We start from the raw sequence: 23,209 nt of genomic DNA on the forward strand, positions 1-23,209 counted from the left end.
TTCTTGAAGACGATATGTCTAGGAAATCTAGAATAAGTCATCCAAATAACGAAAAAACAGTAATGCCCTCATAATACCAAGATCTCTGACAAAAGTCAACAATTCCCAACTAAAAAGAAAAATATATGCTTCTCAATAATATTTGTGGACGAATATTTTCATGTTTTTTTCAGATGCAAAGGAGTTATATTTTGATGAATCAGATGAAGTCAATTCCATAAGTCACGAGCAGTTTTCTTCAAGTAACTTTATTATCAAACTTTTCGACAGTATCTGGGTATTCATTAGCTTTATTCATTTCTTCGATGGCATAGTCAAATGATTCTTTTATAAGCTTTTCCAAAACCCTCTTTCCTTGATGTCTGAAGTTGGCAATGGTCCAAGAAACGACTCTGGGGTGTAACCATCCAAGTGAAGCAAGTCCGGATATGTCCACATCGATATCTCTGAAATGAAAAATCGTCATTGAAAATTTCAACGAAATATTGAACACAAAGAGATAAGTGACTTCAAGAAAGAGCAATCAGAATGTTACAGTCTAGAAGTCAATCCCTATAAATTGTGCTAGTGACAAATAAAAACTACATACGAGGATATATTGAAGAATTCTTAGCCTACTATAAACCAAACAAAATTTCAATGTCAAAATATTTTATTACTCAACATATTTGCCTCTTAATTGCATACATTTATTACAGCGAACCTGCAAAGTCTCTAGACCTTTCAAAAAAGATGTTTCTTCTTGCTCTGCAAACCAGACCTCCACAGCTTTTATTACATCCTCTCAGGAAGAAAATTTACGATCTTTTAAACTTTTTTCAGTTGAGGAAAGAGATGATAGTCGGATGGAGCCAAATCAGGTGAATAAGGGGGGGTGTTCTAGTAATTCAAACCCTAAATCACGAATTTTTTGCATGGCAACATGAGATTTGTGTGCAGGGGCGTTGTCCTGCAAAAACAAAACACCTTTGTATAACTTTCCCCGTCTTTTCTCTTTAATTTTTTCCCGTAGAGTGGTCTGAAATGTCGAATAGTAATCTCTGGTTATTGTTTTACCCTTATCCAAAAAATCAATCATGATTACCCCATGGCAATCCCAAAAAACTGAAGCAAGAACTTATCCAGCTGATTTTTGGACACGAAACTTCTTAGGTCTTGGAGAGAACCAGAGTGTCGCCATTCCATCGATTGTTGCTTTGTTTCTGGATAGTAAAAAAGTACCCAGGTCTCATCCATAGTAACAATTCGGTTTAAGAAGTCTACATCGTTTTCAAATCGAGCACAGATCGAACGCGATGCTTCTACCCTTACACGCTTTTGGTCAACATTCAAACATTTGGGGATCCACTTTGCAACAACTTTTCTCATGTCCAAATTGGCGTGAACTATATGATGGACGCGTTCGTATGAAATATTCAGTGCTTAAGATATCCGTCTTAGCTCAATTCGACGGTCTGATAAAATCATGTCATGAACTGCATCGATATTTTCGGGGATGAACACAGAAACTGGCCATCCTGATCGGTCATCATCTTCAATGGAAAATCTACTTCTTTTGAAGCTTGCAGTCCAGTTTTTCACTGTCGCATACGAAGGACAGACCAAGGGTATTAAGCATATCTTCGTAAATTTGCTTAACTCTTAACCCTTTTAAATATATACACACGTACTTGATGATGGCTCGATACCCCAATTTTTCGATTTTCACAATTTCGCTGGACATCTTCTTTCTTTCAATTTATTGCGTAACTCTGGTTTACTTTTTTGACCTCAAACTTCACACTGACACCTTCATGAGTTATTGTTCGTTGCTATGGTAACGCAATATTATTTTTATGCATGGAACTGGTCTAGGCTAACTAGATATCAATACATCCTCGTATAATTCTGGAGTCCAAATGAAATTCAATTTCTCTAGCTATTGAATACGTGATCCACTAAAAAATCCGACTGATTTATATGTTCAAAGTTTACAACCGGAAACTAAGAGATGAGGTCACATAATGGAACCAATGAAAGATAATCCGAATGTCACTTATACAATTCCGTATAATTAGAAGCCGTTCTGGCTGATGTTTCCCTAATGGTCGGAAACCGAAGCACAAACCACCGTAGAAACGTTTAATTGCTTCAGTGCAATCTGATTTCGACCACCGCGTACTGTGGGATGCCAGAAGTGATACACTGACACTTCGGAATTAATTAGATTCCTGTTATTACTTATAGCTGGATAAAATAACAGTCAGATCATTTTCGGAGCTTTGATTCAGATTCTGTTTGGAAAAAAATCCTCTTTACCATGAGAAATGAATGGTGCAGTATTTTTATATGCTTCACAATAGTTCAGGGTAGGTTCTGCTCGATTGTATCGGAGCTATAGACATCCAGTATCATTATTATACAAAAGTACTCATGTATTCCCGAATTTCTTCGATCTCCTGTGACATACGGTTGGACGAATCAACATTTCCTTCACCACTAAAATCTATCGATAGCTCTGTTCCTTCTGTTGAGTTTTAAGCATGGTGTTTATGATGTTTTGTCAGCATTGTTCTTCAAGAGATGATACCTCATCAGTAAGCGTAGGTTTACCTACTATCCAACAGAAGTTATGAAATTGCTGGCATCGCAATTTTCCGTCAAACTCCACGTAGTTTTGTTAGGGCAAATGAGTCAATACTTACCCTACATCCTGAAGCTCCACAGCCTCCATGACATATTCACACGTAGTGTCATTCCTCAAGAATTTGACCCTGAACAGTATGCCATTTCTGTGGACGGACATATTGATACTTCCTGAAACTTTGGTTGACTCAAACTCAGCTTCGTAAACTCGATAAGTATGCTAGAATACGAAGAGAGGAATAAGAGATGCTGCGTGATCCTTGAGCGAACTCACTTTGAAAATTTTCAGCGAGAAGAATCCAAAAAATATTAATTCCTTGTCGTTCGCATAACAGCTCCAACATTTCTGTCGATTTAATGTCGACAGGTCTTTGAGATCGCCCTGAGAAGTCCTCAAATTACCAAGACTGATGCTCGTGGGCTTGCCTCTGAAGATGATATCGTAATTTGGTGTGAACACTTCACGGAAGTCATTATGTACGATGAAATCTTTGGCAGAACATAACAGGTGGTCTGCTAGTCGGTTCGACTTATGTATGAGTTCCTTTTCACGTTTCCTGAAAATAATGGAGAAAAAATTTAAAAATCATTGGATGGCAACAACAGCGAATGTTCAGATCAATGCATGCTTCAAATTTGAGTCAAATATGTCAGAAACTTCAGGAGCTACAAAGAAAAAACTGAAAAAAAAATGAAAAATTTTTGTTGAAACTTCGTAATTTAGAGTTTGCGGACCTATATTTATACAGGCTTGGTCTTTGACTATTACATTTTAACAGTAGGTTCTTGAGGCCAAAAGAAAAACTTTTTTCTCTCGGAAAAAATGGTATAGGAAGAAGTGTTTCTTTGGACATCAAGAATCTACTATTAAAATATTTTCTCGAGTCAATGACTCACCCTGTATAACATTCATCCTTGGAATTATTCAAGGAATACGCTCCCAAAATTATTATATCGAATTTTGAAACATCCTGTATCACCACATATAATAACGATCAACAATCAAGTTAACTAGACTTGACAGTTTCAGATAAATAGTCTGAAATTAAGTTCTTGTATTCAAACATCACTGTCATGAATATGGAAACATGTCGAGAGGTAAATGAGTTCCCGAATTTGAATATTTGGGATCAAAGGTCATAATATAGACTTGTGCTCTGATCATACAATTTAGACGATTCATGCTGTTGAGAGGAGAACACTGTATAATAACACTCAAAGATATGAATATTCACGAAGCTCGTTTTGATGCAACATGTCTCCTGAAATTGAGATTATTTTATTTTCATAAATTCGTAACTAAACCATATTGAAAGTACGTGTTTGACATTCGTTATTCTCTAAAATTAGATACTGCTGTACTTAATTTCAATTTTCGTGGATTTTTCGACAAAACACATGAAGAAATACGGATAAAATGAATTTCTCTTCAGGATCTGATCCACTCTGTGTATTCACAACACATACATTTTAGGAGATGTATATGTTATGACTTGTGCCCTCTCACAGATGGAAAATTTCAAGATATAAATGTTAATTAGGGATCAAGATCGAGTTGGAAACTAGAAATATTGGTCATCGTCCATGCATAAATTTGGGTATTCTTAGAAATATCGATTTTTGAACTTCACTTCATTTTGTCAAGTGTTAAAGAGTGATATGCGAAAAAACTTTGTAGTTCGATTTGAGTATACATGTGGTTTTTCAACGGATGGTTATTCTTTGTGTTTTTTCTCATATTTTATTTGTGATTCTTCTTAATTGAGCTTTATTCACAGAGGTAATGCATTTTGAAATTATGTATCAATATTTTGAATTGAAATTGAAGTTTTATTGAAAATGTACCTTTTTCGTAGGTTAGTAATCGATGAAAGATGAAAAAAGGGTATTGAATAAGCCATTTATTTTCCAATTTTGATAATTTCATTTGAGGTAATTTAGCAGTCACTATCTTACGAAAAAAACTTTTTATTTGTTTCTCATTTGTAAACGTCAGTTTCCAAAAACACAATATTAATCCAGAAAGTTTATTTTATCAAGTCACTAACTTGTAAAACTGAAAGTTAACTTGCAAAATTTTTACCAGTTAGTAGTATTATTCACTTTAGAAAATTTTGTTTTATCGTCATATATGTTGAAAATCATGGTACAATTGGTATTTCCAGTAACATAGATTTTTGATGATGAAAAAGTTGATACTGATGATGATGAACCATCTGTTGACTCAGAAACTGCTGAACTCTAGGACTACAGAACATTTGTAGTCTCCTTACTACCAAATAATTTGCTAGACATTTCGATTTTTTTGTTGACCGAATCATCGACATAACTCATCGCAATTTCGGTGCTCTTCCACCCTCCTGCACGCTTTAGTGCTAAAGTATCTCCACCCGAATCCGCAACCATAGTGGCTCCAGTTCTGCGAAAAGAGTGGCCGGTGTATAACTCTGGGTCTTTTAAACCTAAATATTTCGCTATTTGCTTTGGGACACCACCAATAGTGTGCTGGCCAGCATTAAAGGAAATGCACTGTCCATGTCGGTATGTCAAAAAAAATCTTAGGCTTTCTGTTCCAGGAGGTCGAAGATTCACATATTTTCTGTATAACATGCAGGGCTTGAAGCTGCAGCCATCGTCGGTTATGGTGAATCTTCTTGTTGTTAAATTTTTTGTTGCTGCAATGTCACAATAACGTATTTTCCCATATCTTCTACATCATTCATGTTTAAGGAGAGAATTTCGTCACATCGACAACATCCAAAAATCCCAAATATTGTTACAATTTTCGCCAGCAACCACTGGTCATCAGGAGCATGTAAAAGAAATTGTTCAGCCTCTTCTTTACTTAATACCTTGACCTTTTTTGGCGTATAACGCTCATTTTTTCTTTTCAGAAACGCTATTACCTTTTGAAATCTGCAAATGACAACTAAACGTCATATTTTTCAATAAATTTTTTAAGGAAAACAAACCTGCGAACAGGGGCATTTTCTTTCATTTCCAAGCAGCTTTTCAGCATAGACCATTTTGCCCATAAAGTATTAGGGCTGAATCTAGCTGATAGTTGATTCAAGTAGACCAACAAAACATCTTCAGTTACCCCAATCACACTATTTTTGTTTTGCCACTTTTTGAAGTCGTCGTATTCTCGCTCGTACCTTGAAGCTGATTTTGCGGGTAATAAACTTGAAGCTACACTTCTGGCTGCCTCTATAATTTCTTTTGGTACATTCATTTTCGCTTTCGCCAAAACAAATGTAAAGAAAAATAAACAGACATGTTCATGGCAACGCTTCCATAGCTTAAGACATTTGCGACAAATTATTGAGATTTTTTCGGAATTTATCTAACCTTTTTACAAATGAGAAACAAATAAAATATAAAACAATACACGCAAGGTAACGGGTTTTACTGGCTCAAGCAGGTAACTGACTCGCCTGCGGCTCGTCAGTTATATCCTCCATTCGCCAGTGAAAACACTCTTACCTTGCTAGTAATGTTATATACTATTGTATCTCTCAGAATAGAGAAGAAATCAAAATTTTAATTCAATAAGTTGAACAATATCCATTGTGGCACAATCATTTAGGGTTGCCCTTAAAAAAAATACCTATGGTTAGAGCAGCCTCCCTCCAAACAGTATTTATTTTCTCAAGACTGGGGGAATCTCCTAACAAAAGAGCCAGACAGCCTCCAATCCAATATTCTCCCGCTATCAATATAATTGAACGGAAAACGTTTACTGCAGCTTCAATCAAATCAGCCCACACCATGAGATGAAATTTTTTCAGCGGGAATTTGTTTCGTGGCAGGAGGTTTTTTCATTAAGTTCACTTTCTTTGATGGCCGGATTTGAATAGTGCTCGCGAGCAGATTCCAAAGAAAACTAATCTTTTTCAGTCTTCGCTCATGTGATTGTGGGGGTGGAAAATGGAGGGCGATCCTCTGAAAATAGCTTTTAATATCCTGCGTGTCAGCAAAATGTGCCTCCCTTTGGTTTTTCCTCTAGCGGGATAATTGGAACACCTTCAAGGTGATCCTTCGGGAGATAATGCTCTAATTTTGTGTCAGTTCGTAGTTGTGCGAGGTTGAAAGCTACTTCGTGTTCGGTTTGAAGTTTCATTTCATGGGGAAGACCATATATGTGAAGGTGGGAGGAATCAGTTGTGAGTGAATAGCATTTTATTGTATAGGATTCAAATTCTCCGAAATCTCAATAATAAATGACCACACTTGTAAAACGTTGACAGATTCCTCTTCCACTGAAATCAGTAGAGTTCTGTTGTAGGTGTATAAATGAAGGGAGAGAGCAATAATTGATACAGCATCACCATGCTGGATGGTTCTGAATACTATCGAATATCTAGCCCAAATGGGTCGTAGCTTTATGTAATGGTGTGTTTCCAGGATAATGAACATCAATTAACGGTTTTCGGGTTGTTGTAAATGTGTTTCGCGATGAAACTGCTTAATATTATGGCATTTGTTTTATTTAGATTACTGAGTATAAGTACAGGGTGGGCAAAATTCGTTGTCTACCGATGATGACACATTCTCGAGCTCTTTTTTTATGACTAATCCAAATTTGAAAACAGAATCGGCTTATCATTTTGAGAGTTCGAGTTTGTTTATAATTATAAACAAAAATTGAGATTTTGACGATTCCGAAAAGTTCTCATAACTTTTTTGTCTTAGAAGTTACAGAACTGGAACTGGATTTTTCTTAGGCACTTTCAAATACGTAGAATCTACTGAAAAAGATTTTTTTCCAATTCGAAAATAACAAATTCAATAAAACTTTGCATTTAAAAAATTGAAAGTTCACCTAATGATTAGAAACGAAAAAATATGTTGGCCACATCAGTGGATTCTACGTGAAAAAAAGTCTGTAGAAGGTTCAAGTTTCAGATTTGTAACTTCAAAAACAAAAAGTTATGAGAACTTTAGGAAATTGTCAAACTCAAAAACGAAGTACCGTAGGAGGCTGCGGTTTCACCATTCTTTGTTTCTCCAAAAAAGAGCTCGGAAATGTGTCATCCGTTTTCTTCTGGCTGCTATAGTTCTCGAGATCCTTTCAGTAGACAACGAATTTTGCCCACCCTGTACTTTGTGTGATCGGAGTACGTGTAATCTTTCAATAGTTTTTTCCAAAGATAGGCCTTCGAAAACTATACAACTATGAACCTTCCACATTATTATTTTCAGCCATCTCATAAACTTTTCAAATCCAAGTACAGAGTAAAAGGAAACCACCAAAATATGAACCTATATATACCTACAAGACAAAATTGACAAAATGCAAAGTGAAAGAAAAAAGTTGCAGCAGAAATGCTAAAACAAAATCAATAATATGCTGATGAGCATAATTGATACCATTGTATCAAATAAATTTATATATTTATAAATTTGCCTGATCCAATTATTCAGTGTTTGTGTTTCCTATACAAGAAATCCCATTTTTTTCACTCTGAAGGGAAAAACTCATGTTAGGCTGCATTTTGTTTTCAAATTTGAATATTTTGAGAGAAATCAAACAGAAAATATCACTTTTTAATATGACATGCCTACCATATCTGCATATGCATTGTATAAGGTATATCTTTCATCCCATTTTATGAAATTGATCGCCTGATTATTTGAGCTGATGTTTCTCTTTTGTTGCAGTTGATGCTCAACATATAGGGGAAAATGCAAACTAAACGAAGGTGAGTTAGATGAGGTGTTTTTCACGAAAACTCAGCATTCTTTCTGTTTCTGGTTTACCAGAAAATAATTTCATTCCTCACTAAACTTCTGGTTTCGACAAAAGTTTCATATTAACTTAGATAGAACTCTGATATAAAAATTCACACAATCACAGCAAGTGATTTTTTTTATTTTGTTGTATTGTGGCAATATATAAGCCCCCCCCCCTGTATAAATGCCTGAAACACCTCAAATTAAAGCTATTGTGCCCTTGGAATGAAGTACAAAACACATTTCCTTGTGGAAATGTCCTTTAGACAGCAATTTCTTCAAGTTCACATTGCGTTTGCTCATAGGACGGTTATAAAAAAAAGTAGTCCTATGGCTTTTTCATGGAATAGATGAATAACAAATCGAGGAAAAAGCTGTTGTCATCCATAAGCTGGATTAATAGTTGTGGAATTGAGTTTAATTCTTTGTTCATTCATTTGCAGTAGAGTTTGAAAAAAAAAACACAAAAAAGCGTAGCAAGCATAATATTCAATGAATTAGAGATGTTCTAAACAAATGGCCCAATGTCTGGTTGAAAAAGACCTTGCGCATTGGAGCACATTTGTGTGATTATTCATTATTCAATCTCATTCCGATCATACTTGCCTAAAATGTTCCATCTTATCCCCAAAGAGGTCACTGAGGGAGAATTCTGAGAGCACTCTCTTCAGCTGACTACTTAGTAATCCTGTCAGGATTTGTGTCAACTGACTCCACATTGATATTCCCAGAGTTTCTTCTGAAATATGAAATCGTGTATGAGGAAATGGAAGGAATGCTACTTGTCAGCTGTTCGAAGTTAGGGTTGAAGATGAGAAGTTTAAATGAAAATGTATTTTGAAGCCAAGGTTGGAATAAATTGGGATGTTGATGGACCGAATATGCATCTGCGAAATGATTTGTATTGATTCGGACTATTCTGGGTATATCTTCAAATACTACATTGTTTTTTCATGATCCATTCCTTTTTTCAGATGTTAAGCTATTGATGAAGTAAAAAAGAATATTATTAAATCAATATCCCGGTTTTCCTGGAAGAAAACATTGCTTTTTTGTGTGAATCATTCTGAACATCCTGCTCAAGTTTTATCGAATACATTCAGCTAAATAACGAACTCTGCCTGAACAAAGGCTTTGTGAGCTTTTATCTGATAACATTCCTTCCGACTGGAATAAAAAACTCAAGCCACTTAATGCCGACAAAACCTAAATTAACGTCAACTCCTACAAATTGTCAGTTTTTCATTAGTTACGTAAACTCCATGTTTCAACCGACTGATGAATGAAAAAAATTGCTGGACTTCCAACATCAAAGTTACTGGATTCTGCCCTTTTGCGGTGTGAAGTTTTTCAATTAAATCTACTTCCATTCAGCAACCGACGAATATTCGAGTGAGATTTGATCATTAGATGGCTTTATTGAAAATTTAATACGTTTTCATTGATCTTCGTTCTTTCATTTCTGATCAAGGCTTATATTTTGGGTCAGATCAAAAATAAATAATCATTGTTGGAAAAATTTTTCTTTTTTGACCTTAAAAAGAAACCAGTAATGATCCTGGATGTACTCAAATATTTTTCTAGCCAAAATAGTCGAATTTTTCTAACCAGAAAATTCAGAGACGCCTACGCAAGTTACCAGTAAAGGAAACAAATCGTCAAAAGTGATTGGTATTCAGAAAAAGATGGGGTGATTTAAAGTTGTACTGAGGTGGATGAAATTTCGAGATTTATTACTGCAAGAGTAACTCTTTTAGTCCACTCTTTTAGGATATGTATGACGTTGAGAATGTTCGAGAAAGTTTGCACTTATATGCTCCCAACATCTGAGATGTTTTCTTTTCTTTGATGTATATAAGTGTATTATACGAGGGTGTATTGATATCTAGTTAGCCTAGACCAGTTCAATGCATAAAAAAAATATTGCGTTACCATAGCAACTAACAATAATTCATTAGAAGGGTCAGTGTGGTGAAGTTTGAGGTCAAAAAGTAAACCAGATTACGCAATAAATTGAAAGAAAGAAGATGTTCACCGAAATTGTGAAAATCGAAAAATTGAGGTATCGAGCCATCATCAAGTACCTATATTTGAATGGGTTAAGAGGTAAGCAGATTTACGAAGATATGCTTAATACCCTTGGTGATCAATGTCCTTCGTATGCGACCGTGAAAAATTGGACTGCAAGCTTCAAAAGAGGTAAATTTTCCAATGAAGATGATGACCGATCGGGAAGGCCAGTTTCTGTGTCAGTCCCCGAAAATATCGATGCAATTCATGACATGATTTTATCAGACCGTCGAATTGGGCTAAAACGGATATCTGAAGCACTGGACATTTCATAAAAACGCGTTCATCATATAGTTCACGTCAATTTGGACATGAGAAAAATTGCTGCAAAATGGATCCCCAAATTTTTGAATGTTGACCAAAAGCTTGCAAGGGTAGAAGCATCGCGTTCGATCTGTGCTCGATTTGAAAACGATGTAGACTTCTCGAACCGAATTGTTACTATGGATGAGACTTGGGGGTACATTTCTACGATTCAGAAGCAAAGCAACAATCGATGGAATGGCGACACTCTGGTTCTCCAAGACCTAAGAAGTTTCGTGTCCAAAACCTGCAGGAAAAGTTCTTGCTTCAGTTTTTTGGGATTGCCATGGAGTAATCATGATTGATTTTTTTGGATGAGGGTAGAACAATATCCGGAGATTACTATTCGACATTACTGAACACTCTACGTGAAAAAATTAAAGAGAAAAGACGCGGAAAACCATCCAAAGGTGTTGTTTTTTCAGGACAACACCCTTTCACGCAAATCTCATATTGCCATGCAAAAACTTCGTGATTTAGGGTTTAAATTACTAGAACACCCCCCTTATTCACCAGATTTGGCTCCATCCGACTATCATCTCTTTCCTCAACTGAAAAAAAGTTTAAAAGGACCTAAATTTTTTTCCAACGAGGAGGTAATAAAAGCTGTGGAGGTCTGTTTTGGAGAGCAAGAAGAAACATTTTTTTTGAAAGGTCTAGAGACGTTGTAGGTCCGCTGTCATAAATGTATCCAATTAAGAGGAAAATATGTTGAGTAATGAAATATTTTGACATTTGAATTTTGTTTGGTTCTATAGTAGGCTAAGAAATTTTTAATATATCCTCGTATGTGCCAGTGATATGGAAAATAAACTGCTACTCTCTTCTATTCGATCTCTAGAGAGCTCTCAAGCAAATTGCCGCCTTCTTTCAGGCCGTAGAGATGATAATTTCAGTCGGAGGCCATTTTCTCATTAATCTGAAAAGCAACCCATCGTCAGGACTGTGAGACTTCCCCTATTTGGTCGAACATTTCACATTGAGGTATTCCTGTATGGAACTCTGTTTGGAGAGCGGATTTAAGGGGAATCGACCGCTTGTGAATCGTCCTCTTCAAGTGGTTTATAAGGATGTTTCTATCCCTAGTTCCCCTTGTTTGTCCGTTCAACTCCACGATGATATCATCGAGTTGTACATTCGAGATTTGTCACATAATCCCTCATTCTACGAAGTTCTTACCGAAAGTAATAGAAGGAATCGATTGGCATTTCATGATAACAATTCTTATTCGTTTCGTATTGTCGTGAAATGGGAGGTACGATTGTTTTACTGGCAAGTATTCGACAAAGCTGCTTTGGTCTGCCCGGAATTCGTCAAAATCTCTGGAATGGACAGAGAGGTGGGTACTTGACCTACAGTCCCTGGCCATATTATTAGACGCATTGATTCGATGCAAAATCTCAATATTGAATTATTAAATTGAATGTATATGTTACATATACTTCTTCTGTAAATGGTTTTCACATATAATATATCATATTCAATAAAAAATATTGATTTATTGATGATTAAACATGAAATTCTAATATTTTGCTGAGCCACCCTGTGTAGCTATGAGAGTTTCATACTATCAATGCAGAATTGTTCGGTTTGCTGCATTCGAAGATAATGATTTCATATGTGGATTATCGAAATAACGTCCGAACCTGCAGAATGCATGACGTCCACTGGAAGACATAGTACTGATTCATACTTAAGTACTAATACTACAACATCAAAAATAAATGCCAAATAGAACAATTTAATGAGAGTCGTAGATAAAACTGACATTCTGTGGAAATAAAATTCAAATATTCTGCTTTTTCATCGGGCAATACCAGTAAATATAAAAAAAATCCTCAGTGCGTCTAATAAACTGGCCAGGGACTGTATATGTCATGTCGTGTATATGTTACGGCTAAAGATAGGTGTGAGCATAAACTTAAGATTAGCCGGCTAAACTTAGGTTTATATTCGAGGACCGGCTAAAGTTGGATAAAATATTCATCTACATTAGGGAATTTCATCTTTAGCCGGCTAATGTGCACATTACCCAAAACGAAACGGCTAAAAATGTATTCGATGGATATGCGGAGGGTCTTTTGAATGGTCGGATGGTAGAAGACAAACGCTCGCGGCCACGTTTTTGTTTCAATTTTTAGGATTGAAATATGCAAAAAAGCTCGTATTTTGATGAAGAAGTTCGCGACATCATTGTCTCCCTTTTTCTCGTTGAATTCCCTTGCAAATTATGAATAACAACAAGATGAAAGATGAAAGATAACCATTTACTCTACAGTTTTTCCTCACACTCAAAATAGCATGTTCGTCTCAAATTTTGTCATCAGGGGTTTAGATTTTTAGATTCGCTAATAAGAATACGTTGAGACAAGGTAGAAACACATATATGTTCATTCTCAATTTCTCAACTGCCAAATATATTGCTTTTCTGCTATTAAAAATATGCGAAATTAATACAAAAAAAAAACATTGCATTAGTAGCTTGATTATATTACTATTTCTTAAAAAAATTTTAATTGCCAAAAATTTGCGCCCCACAAGCCTTGTCAATACTTTTCTTCTTTTCTATTAGCTTCGACATTTTTAGCCGATGGGCTGTGGTTACACTTAAGTTTAGCCGGCTAAAGATAGAAGAAACTAACATTAGCGAATATCCGAAGCTAAACCTAAGATTAGCCGGCTAATCTTAAGTTTATGTTCACACCTATCTTTAGCCGTAACATATATACTGCTCCACAAAAATTAAGTACAGGAGTTTTGTGACCGTTTGAAATAGTATCTGAGTAGTTTTGTATCTCCTAGTTTTTTCAGTTTCATCAGTCAGGTATTGTTTTTCGTTCTAACCCTCAATTTTGATTGAAAATCTGCCAAAAATTAGACCTGTATATAGGGGGAATTGTCTAGGACAGCCTGTCAGAATAGTAAAAAAAAAAACGATCATTGTACATACTCGAGCGTGTCAAGTTAAGATATATATGGTAAATTACATGTTGAAAAGTATATATTCTCTTAATCTAACAATTTAAACGTGACGAAAATTTGTGGGAGGGTGCCAAACTTGCAAAAAGTCACGTGTACATTCTCCAGCGCGGTGGTTTTTTTTAATTTGAAGCTAATGATTCAAAAATAACGTAAAAATAATAATCTGACAGTCTCATCAAGCCGAAACAATAAAAATTGACCGTAAAAGCTCACAAATATGAGTTTTTTTGAATTATCTCCTCTCCTGGGCTTCAAATTGTTTTCGCATTCATTATAAAAGTTGTAGAGCAAAACATTTCCTACAAATTTTGTCCGAAACAATTCATTCTACGTTTGAACGTTTCTGAGATAAATGGCGATGAATGTACATTAGACTGAATTTCTATAGTGACCTTGGACTTTCGCATGTGTGGCTAAGCTCCTCGCCCTTATCACTCTCTAGATCGAAAACGGTTGAGGGTATGAAAAATTGCTTCTGACAAAAGTTCTATAGAATTTTATTATCTACAACTCTCATAATGAATACAGAAACGATTAGAGGTACAGGAAGGGAGTTATTTAGAAAAAATGTCTTGTTATCATCTTCAATCTGTCAGATTAAGAAACCCCCCCTCTGATTATTGTCAGATTAATGGGTTAACACATCTGCTTCACCGAGATTAACGATCTATATGAAACTCTGACACGCTGGAGTATGTACAAGTAACGATTTTTTTTGCATTTTTGAAGGACCGCTGTGACTTTGCATCACATCCGAATTGTCAATCATTTGAAAAGTAGCTTCCTTTAAGTCCAATTAACATATCTTCTACCATTTTCAACTCTTCAGTACGGCCAGTTCCACCACGCAAAGTGTCAGATAAACAAAAATGTATTACCAGAGACACGTAAGGCATATATGCAGTATCTCAATCTGACACGCTCGAGTATGTACACTTAACAATTTTTTACATACATCTTTTTAGAATCTACCAACGCTTTGCCCATCGCTGAAAATGCATACATCATAGACCCTCTTTTTTCTTTCTACTATCTAATTTTCAAAATCAACTGAGTTGCAACGATCAGTGAAACACGAAATAAAAAAAAAACACAGCTCAACACAAACTCCTGAACGAATGAAAAAATGAAAATTTCGAAAAGTACAACATTTTATACACTCAAGACATACCTACATTATTTCTGGAGATCTTAGTTTCCATGTATCTAGAGTTGGTGGTTTGATACCTCACCTGAAAGATATTTTCAATGAAATTGATGGTTACTGGACCAATGGCATACTTCCAACTGCACTAGTACAGTAGGACAAATACTTATTTAACAAAGCTTTACTACACACTAAAGAAAATCATGTTTTATTGAAACTTGGAATCTTGAACGAAACTGTATAAGCAATATGCGATCTACAATCTGCCTTCAACATACTGCAACGTTCAATAGCATGCACGAAATAGCTGATCAAACACTATCCAATCCAGATAACTATTCGAACGATAAACACTTCTACCCCACTCAGTATGCATATTTAATGTTCTCTGCTGTTGGGATCACCACTAATTTGCATAATCACAACAACCAATAACAAATATCAGTAGGTGTTAGACCAGAAAAGCAACCCTTCCCGATGCACTGGTATAACCGGGCCAAAACATAACTTTTCGATCGAGCCTTGAACCCCTGTGGATGGGAATTTGATAAATTTGTGGAGTTGCACACGTGTTAGTTCAGCACCGAAGTAATTAGGGTTAAATCTTGATCACATTTCCGAAGGGTGAAGATATTGAATTAGCTGGGGATACCTGAGACATGGGATAATTCAATGAAATCGCTTTCCAATCAAACCAATGGACCGTTACGTTTAGGTGACGTATATAGGGTTGGTCATATACCATCAATCTCGAGGTTCAACTGTTTCGCCTGCATTAGGTTATATGATATAAGATTAATTTTCACAACTGAATTGAGCATTTTTCTATATATTTTGATTTTCTCTGTAAGTATCAGATTAAAAATAGGATGTTCTGTTTGAAAAATCAATTTTTTTCTATATCGGATGGTAGGATGAAGATTTTTGGAACACGCTGTATATTACGAACAAAGTTTTTTCTACACGAAACTCATTCTCTAGATCCCAGTGAGATATTTACAAAGTTTCAGCTTCCTAGAATATGAAATATCTTTTCTATGCCTATTTCATTGGATCTACATTTTTTTTTTTTAACCGTTAATATCTCAAGAAGTATCAACAATAGGGATAGAGAAGTGAGGAGTAAAAATACTCAGATGGATTTATAGAAGCCAAAAAAGTTATAAAAAGTAGTTTGTACCCCTTGAAATAACAAAGTTTGTAATATTTTCTCGTACTTCCTAACATTCGCATTTCGCAAGAAGTTCTCCAACTCCGATATAGCCTGGTAATATTTCATCCACCCTCCCAACTCATTTTCACCTCCACCTCCCCCCTTAATTCTCTTAAAGCACCAAAACGAACCACTCAAACGCTAATCGAAGTCAACCCTCGAAGCCATCTACGTCATCTTACTACTTACCCTTATATCAACTTCCCTGGTCTCGTAAACTGTATCGTTATTTTCCGGCAACAAAGAATCGTCGTTGATGAATAACCCCACTCTGCCCTTTGCCGTCATGTTATTGAAGGTGATTCTGAAAGAGAAGCCAACAATCAAGATTTTAATGGAAGAATTGAGCGTGTCGTTCGACAGCTATCAAGATAGCGATGGAATTTCAGACGGAGCATAAATATTGCAATGGACTGGGTTATGATTTTTTGACGGGTAACATAAACGTCATTCTTTTGATGCTACCGTTTATCGCGAAAATCAATATTAATCGCCCAAACTCGTCTCCAGTCTCTCACGAGTCTCTTATGAGTCTCGCAGTAGTCTCCTGATTATTTTGGAGAATGAAAAAGTTTTGCTTCCGAATTTGAAAATTTTGCAATCATTTCTTCTTATGCATATCACTTTTTTCTATACAAGATTTCAGAATAACGAAAAAATAAGTTGTTTTAATCGAAAATTTAATCATACTGATGAGATAGCATTCAGTGATAATAAACATGTTGATTCATAACTATTGGGACATACACTAAGAATCGAAATACAACGATACGACTAAATATGCCTACAAAAGCTGTTGCTGTGGGAAAAACATTCAGGTTGTTAGTTGAACGACAATAGATTACAATTTTACAGCAAAAATAATTCACGTGTAGAAATCGTATTCACCAACACAGCAACATTTTCCTGGCATTCTAAGAGATACTTTTCATGAATTGATAAAATTGAGAGTTTTCCTCTGAGACAATAATGGAGAGTTTAATTGGTTTTACGAGGATATATTGGGAAATTCTTAGCCTACTATAGAACTAAACAAAATTTCAATGTCAGAATATTTTATTACTCAACATATTCTCCTCTTAATTGGATACATTTATTACAGAGAATCTGCAACGTCTCTAGACCTCTCAAAAAAAAATGTTTCTTCTTGATCTGCAAACCAGACCTCCACAGCTTTCATAACCTCCTCGTTGGAAGAAAATTTACGACCTTTTAAACTTTTTTTCAGTTGAGGAAAGAGATGATAGTCGGATGGAGCCAAATCTGGTGAATAAGGGGGGTGTTCTAGTAATTCAAACCATAAATCACGAATTTTTTGCATGGCAACATGAGATTTTTGTGCAGGGGCGTTGTCCTGCAAAAACAAAACAGCTTTGGATAGCTTTCCGCGTCTTTTCTCTTCAATTTTTTCCCGGTAGAGTGGTCAGTAATGTCGAATAGTGATCTCCGGTAATTGTTGTACCCTTATCCAAAAAATCAATCATGATTACTCCATGGCAATACCAAAAAACTGAAGCAAGAACTTTTCCTGCAGATTTTTGGACACGAAACTTCTTAGGTCTTGGAGAACCAGAGTGTCGCCATTCCATCGATTGTTGCTTTGTTTCTGGATCGAAGAAATGTAACCAAGTCTCATCCATAGTATCAATTCGGTTCAAGAAGTCTACATCGTTTTCAAATCGAGCACAGATCGAACGCGATGCTTCTACCCTTGCACGCCTTTGATCAACATTGAAACATTTGGGGATCCATTTTGCAGCAATTTTTCTCATGTCCAAATTGACGTGAACTATATGATGAACGCCTTCGTATGAAATATTCAGTACTTCAGATATCAGTAAGCCCAATTCGACGGTCTGATAAAATCATGTCGTGAACTGCTTCGGTATTTTCGGGGACTGACACAGAAACTGGCCTTCCCGATCGGTCATCATTTTCAATGGAAAATTTACCTCTTTTGAGGCTTGCAGTCCAATTTTTCACGGTTGCATACGAAGGACATTGATCACCAAGGGTATTAAGCATATATTTGTAAATCTGCTCACCTCTTAACCCTTTTAAATACAGGTATCTACTTGATGATAGCTCGATACCAAAATTTTTCGATTTCCACAATTTCGGTGAACATCTTCTTTCTTTTAATTTATTGCGTAACTCTGCTTTACTCTTTTGACCTCAAACTTCACACTGACACTTCTAATGAGTTATTGTTCGTTGCTATGGTAACGCAATATTTTTTTAATGCATGGAACTGGTCTAGGCAACTAGATATCAGTACATCCTCGTATTATTTTATTGTAACGTAACCGAATGCAACCAAAATACTCACGTGGCTCTTCCCTCATGTGCAACAGGTAGAAACTCCTGCAATCTGGCGTTGTTCGCCCCATACTCCCCCTCCACGTTCAGGGATCCCAGATTCAACTGGAAGTCCAAACAGAGCATCCCCAAATGCGCCCTTAATTGATTTATTCTGAAGTCGGGGACCCAAGCTAGTTGCAAATTTCGCAGTTCGCTGAAAATTAGAGACTATTAGTTCAGATTCTACCCGCACCTTCAAACTGCTTTATGATTCGATTACTTTTGTAATTAGATGAATGAGCAAAGAGGTGCAATTTCGGAGAATGGAATCAGAGCGGCAGCTTGAATGATGCCGGCGTCAAAGCTCTCAGGAGGTTTTTCGGTATACGATTTCTTTTTGAAAGTCTCGGATTACGTTTAATTACACCCCTGGAATTCGTCGAGGAAGTTTCACGAGGATTATTGGGATACGAAATGATGGAGGCTGTGGAGAATTGACGGTAAACACACAGAGGAAAGGAAAAAATAAGTCGCATCTTATTATTAAAAGCTGAATGGCAGTCTTGTAGTCTGGTGGTTCATAACGTTTTGTGAAAGCGGAATATTTAAATCTAAGTACCTTTATTATACAGGGTTTGTCTTTTACTCGTATAAATATTTCAGCAGTAGATTCTTGAAGTCAAAAGAAACACTGTTTTCCTATACCATTTTTTCAAATTCGGCCCTGATAAAAAGATATTTTAAGTTTTCATAATGAGCTGTGCCACCCTTGGAATTACAAAATTACCTTCAGAATAACCAGCTGAATCTGTGACACTACACATCTGTGGATCCTTTGAACAGAGTTGTATTCAGCCGAAACTACCCAATTTTTCAAATTTCACAGATACTTATTAATATTTGAACATCAAATTACTTGAAAACTGAGCATTATACGAGAAAATATGAAGAATACTTTTATTTTACAAAACGTTCAAATATTCGTTAGATAACGTATTTCTTAGTTTCTAGAGTTGGGTTCTTTTAATTTTTTGTACTTTTATGGGACGTAATGGTCATAATGAAAAAACTGGAAGACGTGGGTGATATCTTGTGCTCGAAATAGATTCATCAAATAAATGAAAAACTATATTCCCAAATTCATTTCATTCGAGAAATCCGTTTGTGAAGTATAACTAGAAACAACATTTTTTTATGGTTTTTCAACAGCCTGCGTCTTTTAAACAGAGCCGATTCGAAAAAAATGTAAATGGAAAAAGGCTTTTTTTCGACCTCCATAATCTACTCTTGAAATATTTGTACGGGTCAAAGACTCACCCTGTATAAAGCCTTTCATTCACATAACTGAATTGTGAAGGGTTCAGCTGTATTCCATTCATTTTAGTTATTAATTTTTTGTCTTTTTCAAGCCGTTTCATTCATATTAGCTACCATCTAGTTAATTCAAAATCTGCCCATGTTATAAACTGTTTGAATGAATTGAGTTGGGGAAATTTAAAGAATCTATTTTGAGAGGGCACCTGACATTACACTGGACAATGTATGAAAGAAACAGTCTTTTGAAGTAGCAGTATACTATTTGGACATTGCCTTAGGAAATTTTCATTCATATTCTACATAAACATAACCTGAAAGTTTTCACCAATTACGTCCGTCTTAATATGTTTATTGCAGTTGAGTGAAAATAATGAATCTGATCTCGATCATTGTGATAAAATTGTCCATGCAAATTATTTTTTCGAGCTTTTGAAATCTTGTATAAAAAAAATTGAAAAAAAGTGATAAGAATGAGAAAAAATGATACCAAAGTTTCCAAATTCGCAAGCAAACTCCTTTATTTAAATATTAACGAGACTACGAAACCTCTACGAGACCGAGAAAAGTCTCGTCAATGAAATACCAAGTCTCATCTCGATAAAGATATTGTTCGATGAGTTTTATCATTCATTTTTAGAGAAAACAGTTCAACCAATCGAAACAAGGAATAGTATGTTTTTGACGCACATTGGGTCTTCGGAATATTGCCTTAAATTTGCAAAATACTGAATGATGAATGTATGAGATGATTCTGTTTGAGGATTTTGGTGCAAATTTGGACCCTGATGTAACAATTCCCAGTTTAGGGAATTACGCACGATGAATTCTAGGAGCATAATTGTTAAGCATTATTCATTTAAACTGAAACTCCACTAGCAAAACAGATGTGACCTAAATCTCTCTTTAGTCTCTGCGACTATTCCTTAAGCTTTAAATTCAACTTGGCATTTTCAAGAGTGTTTTTCTCATTTCGTGGGATTGGCATCCAGCACGTTATGTAACACTTTCTGTATAGAGATTCGCCAAAATCTTGTGGCATTCCTGAATTTATTAAATTCGTTACGTTGCATCCAATCCAGTCGAATAAACTGGAACAATCGATACTCCCATGCGATCTATCTACCCAGTCCTTCCAAATCTCCGAATTACCATAGGAAAATAACTGGGACACATCTGCAATCCCGGTTTTTTCCTGCAAGATATTTATTCAGCATATCTGAGAAACCTTGCGGGAGACAGAACAAAAGAAGGCAATGTCACCTTCGTCCAAGCAAACAAAACCACTCAAGTTGTCATTCATAGGAGAGTGTGTCCTCTCGAGAAACTAATTGGACACATTCTGCGAAATCGTCTTGTTAAACATTGAAAACAGGAGAGTACGTGGATGGACCGGTGAGTGTGTTTGATGTAGGCTGAATTGACAGGACGAAAAAATTGAGGTTGCTGCAGGAAATGTTTATTTTCAGTATGATACGCTGGTGGATAGGTTCGAAATGAACTTTATTGACGGGGATAGGATGTCAGAGAAATGGAACGTTGGATGGAGATGTTCAGTTTCTCAAGACAATGGAAGTTCTGATTCAATAATCATCTTGAGTATTCGGTGAATATTCATTTGTACAAGACCTCTATGAGCCCAAGAGATTGCATGCAAATTGAGTAAAATTGTTGCACAAAACGGTTGCACCTAGATGGATGAAATTCTCATTTATTACTAGAAAATATGCTCTTTCAGAATATGTATCACATTTCTATGTACGGTTACTTTTATTGAGAGATAAACGACTCGAAAGCTGACCTTCGAAAAATCCTGAAAAAGATGGGTTCAGTTAAAAATTCGTCCAGAAAGAACGGTAGCACTGAGATAGAGAAAATTTTCAGATTTATCACTAGAAGAGTTGCTCTTTCAGAATATGTATCAGATTCACATCTAAGATTACTTTTATTGAGATATAAACGACTCGAAAGCTGACCTTCGAAAAATCCTGAAAAAGCTAGGTTCAGTTAAAAATTCGTCAAGACCGAACAGTTGCGCCAAGATCGAGGAAATTTTCAAATTTATTACCAGGAGAGTTGCTCCTTCAGAATGTGTATACATTTCCATCTACGGATACTTTTATTGAGAGATAAATGACTCGAAAGCTGACCTTCGAAAAATCCTGAAAAAGATGGGTTCAGTTAAAACTTTGTCAAGACCAAACGGTTGAGCCGAGATTGATGATATTCTCAGATTTATTACTAGAAGAGTTGCTCTCTCTGAATATGTATCACATTTGCATCTACGGTTACTTTTATTGATACTCCAAACATCCAAACATTATTTTGGAGCCAATCACTAATTTCTAACGTTATCAGATTTTTACTTTTGGAAGTAATATGTGAATAATTTCTCTTCTGAGAGCCAAGAAGGCTTGAAACATTGCAGTACCTGGAAGTTGACTTTTCTGCCGTTAGGAATTGAATATTGTTCTCAGAAATCACTTACATCATTGTTTCTCCTATGGGATGTATAACATCGTCTAAAGTATGGAAGCATTGCTTTTTCTCTTGTCTATGGTATGACAAAGTATCATTTTTGAATGCCTGAAATATAAAAATGCATTTTTACATGCAGTCAGACATTCACAATAAAACATTGAAGTCGTTAACTATACAACAGGCGAATGAAGAAGGTACCTAGTAATAAATTATTAACAGATTCGATAATATAGTGGATAATATATCACCAAGCCCTGAGTCAGTGACATAAATCATTTGCGAGTGAATTAATAAACTCATTAAATATTGTGATATGAACATCTTTTTTACGACCTATTAAATAATTAAGCAGTATTTCATTTGTGGATAGTTATGCTGGATTTATTCCAATTCCTCTATGGCTAAGTTTCCGTAGAGAGTTTTGATTTATCTGAGACTTCTTCAGTACCAAAATGACATAGAGTGAGTAAAGAGTAACACACAACATGTATATCTTCGGTGCCTACAGTTTGTGATAAATGCAGATCACTTATTGGCAACTTTTTGTGCCAGAAGTGGATGAATATTTTATTGCTGAACGGAAAGAGTTAATCTCTCCTCTCTGCATATGTTAATGTTGAAAATCCAAATGAATATATTGACTATATAGTGTTTTCCTCGACCTAACTCACCCTAATCAAACTCTCCTCAAAATGTGGAGTTATTTCGTGGATCAGCGCCCCCAGCTCGCCATCCAGCTCATCCACAAACTCCAGATTCTTCAAAATCATTTCGACACACTCACAACCGAAGCACAAACAACACAGCACCTTCTACAACTCGCATTAGTAGCAGCACAATGGATATCTCAGAGATAAGATAAATAAAAAGGCATAGCAATTGGAAGACTATCGAGAACTAATGGAAATATTCACGTCTTATCATAAAGCGTTCCTAATTTTCATAATCATTCAAGAAATATACAGGTGCGCAGCACTTAACCTGCAATATCTTGCGTTGAAGCAATAATAATAACTGCCGACGCTGCAATACATTTT

General features: G+C 35.8%; 1 protein-coding gene across 1 annotated transcript; it reads right to left on the bottom strand.

The window, feature by feature from the left end:
* Window positions 1-177: 177 nt before the first annotated feature.
* LOC123316306 lies at window positions 178-23,162 on the bottom strand. Its single transcript, XM_044902313.1, has 9 exons — window positions 22,844-23,162; window positions 22,180-22,277; window positions 18,406-18,591; window positions 16,266-16,380; window positions 14,888-14,948; window positions 8,968-9,100; window positions 2,900-3,182; window positions 2,685-2,845; window positions 178-446 (listed from the first exon to the last, which is right to left on the bottom strand). Exons 1-9 carry the CDS (start codon window positions 22,940-22,942, stop codon window positions 239-241), a joined length of 1,344 nt encoding a protein of 447 aa, XP_044758248.1. The 5' UTR covers window positions 22,943-23,162; the 3' UTR covers window positions 178-238.
* Between the last annotated feature and the right edge of the window lie 47 nt (window positions 23,163-23,209).

This window comes from Coccinella septempunctata, chromosome 7 (genome assembly GCF_907165205.1).
Source record: "Coccinella septempunctata chromosome 7, icCocSept1.1, whole genome shotgun sequence".
In the NCBI taxonomy this organism is placed as follows: Eukaryota; Metazoa; Arthropoda; class Insecta; order Coleoptera; family Coccinellidae; genus Coccinella; species Coccinella septempunctata.

What these genes read in the sequence shown, in the direction of transcription:
- LOC123316306 (XM_044902313.1), bottom strand. Translation starts at nt 22,942, where the DNA reads ATGATTTTGAAGAATCTGGAGTTTGTGGATGAGCTGGATGGCGAGCTG. An exon ending in CCAGGGAAGTTGATATAAGG is followed by an intron (nt 14,949 to 16,265) that starts GTAAGTAGTAAG and finishes AATATCTTTCAG; the next exon opens with GTGAGGTATCAAACCACCAA. An exon ending in GTGGAGCTTCAGGATGTAGG is followed by an intron (nt 447 to 2,684) that starts GTAAGTATTGAC and finishes TTTTCATTTCAG; the next exon opens with AGATATCGATGTGGACATAT.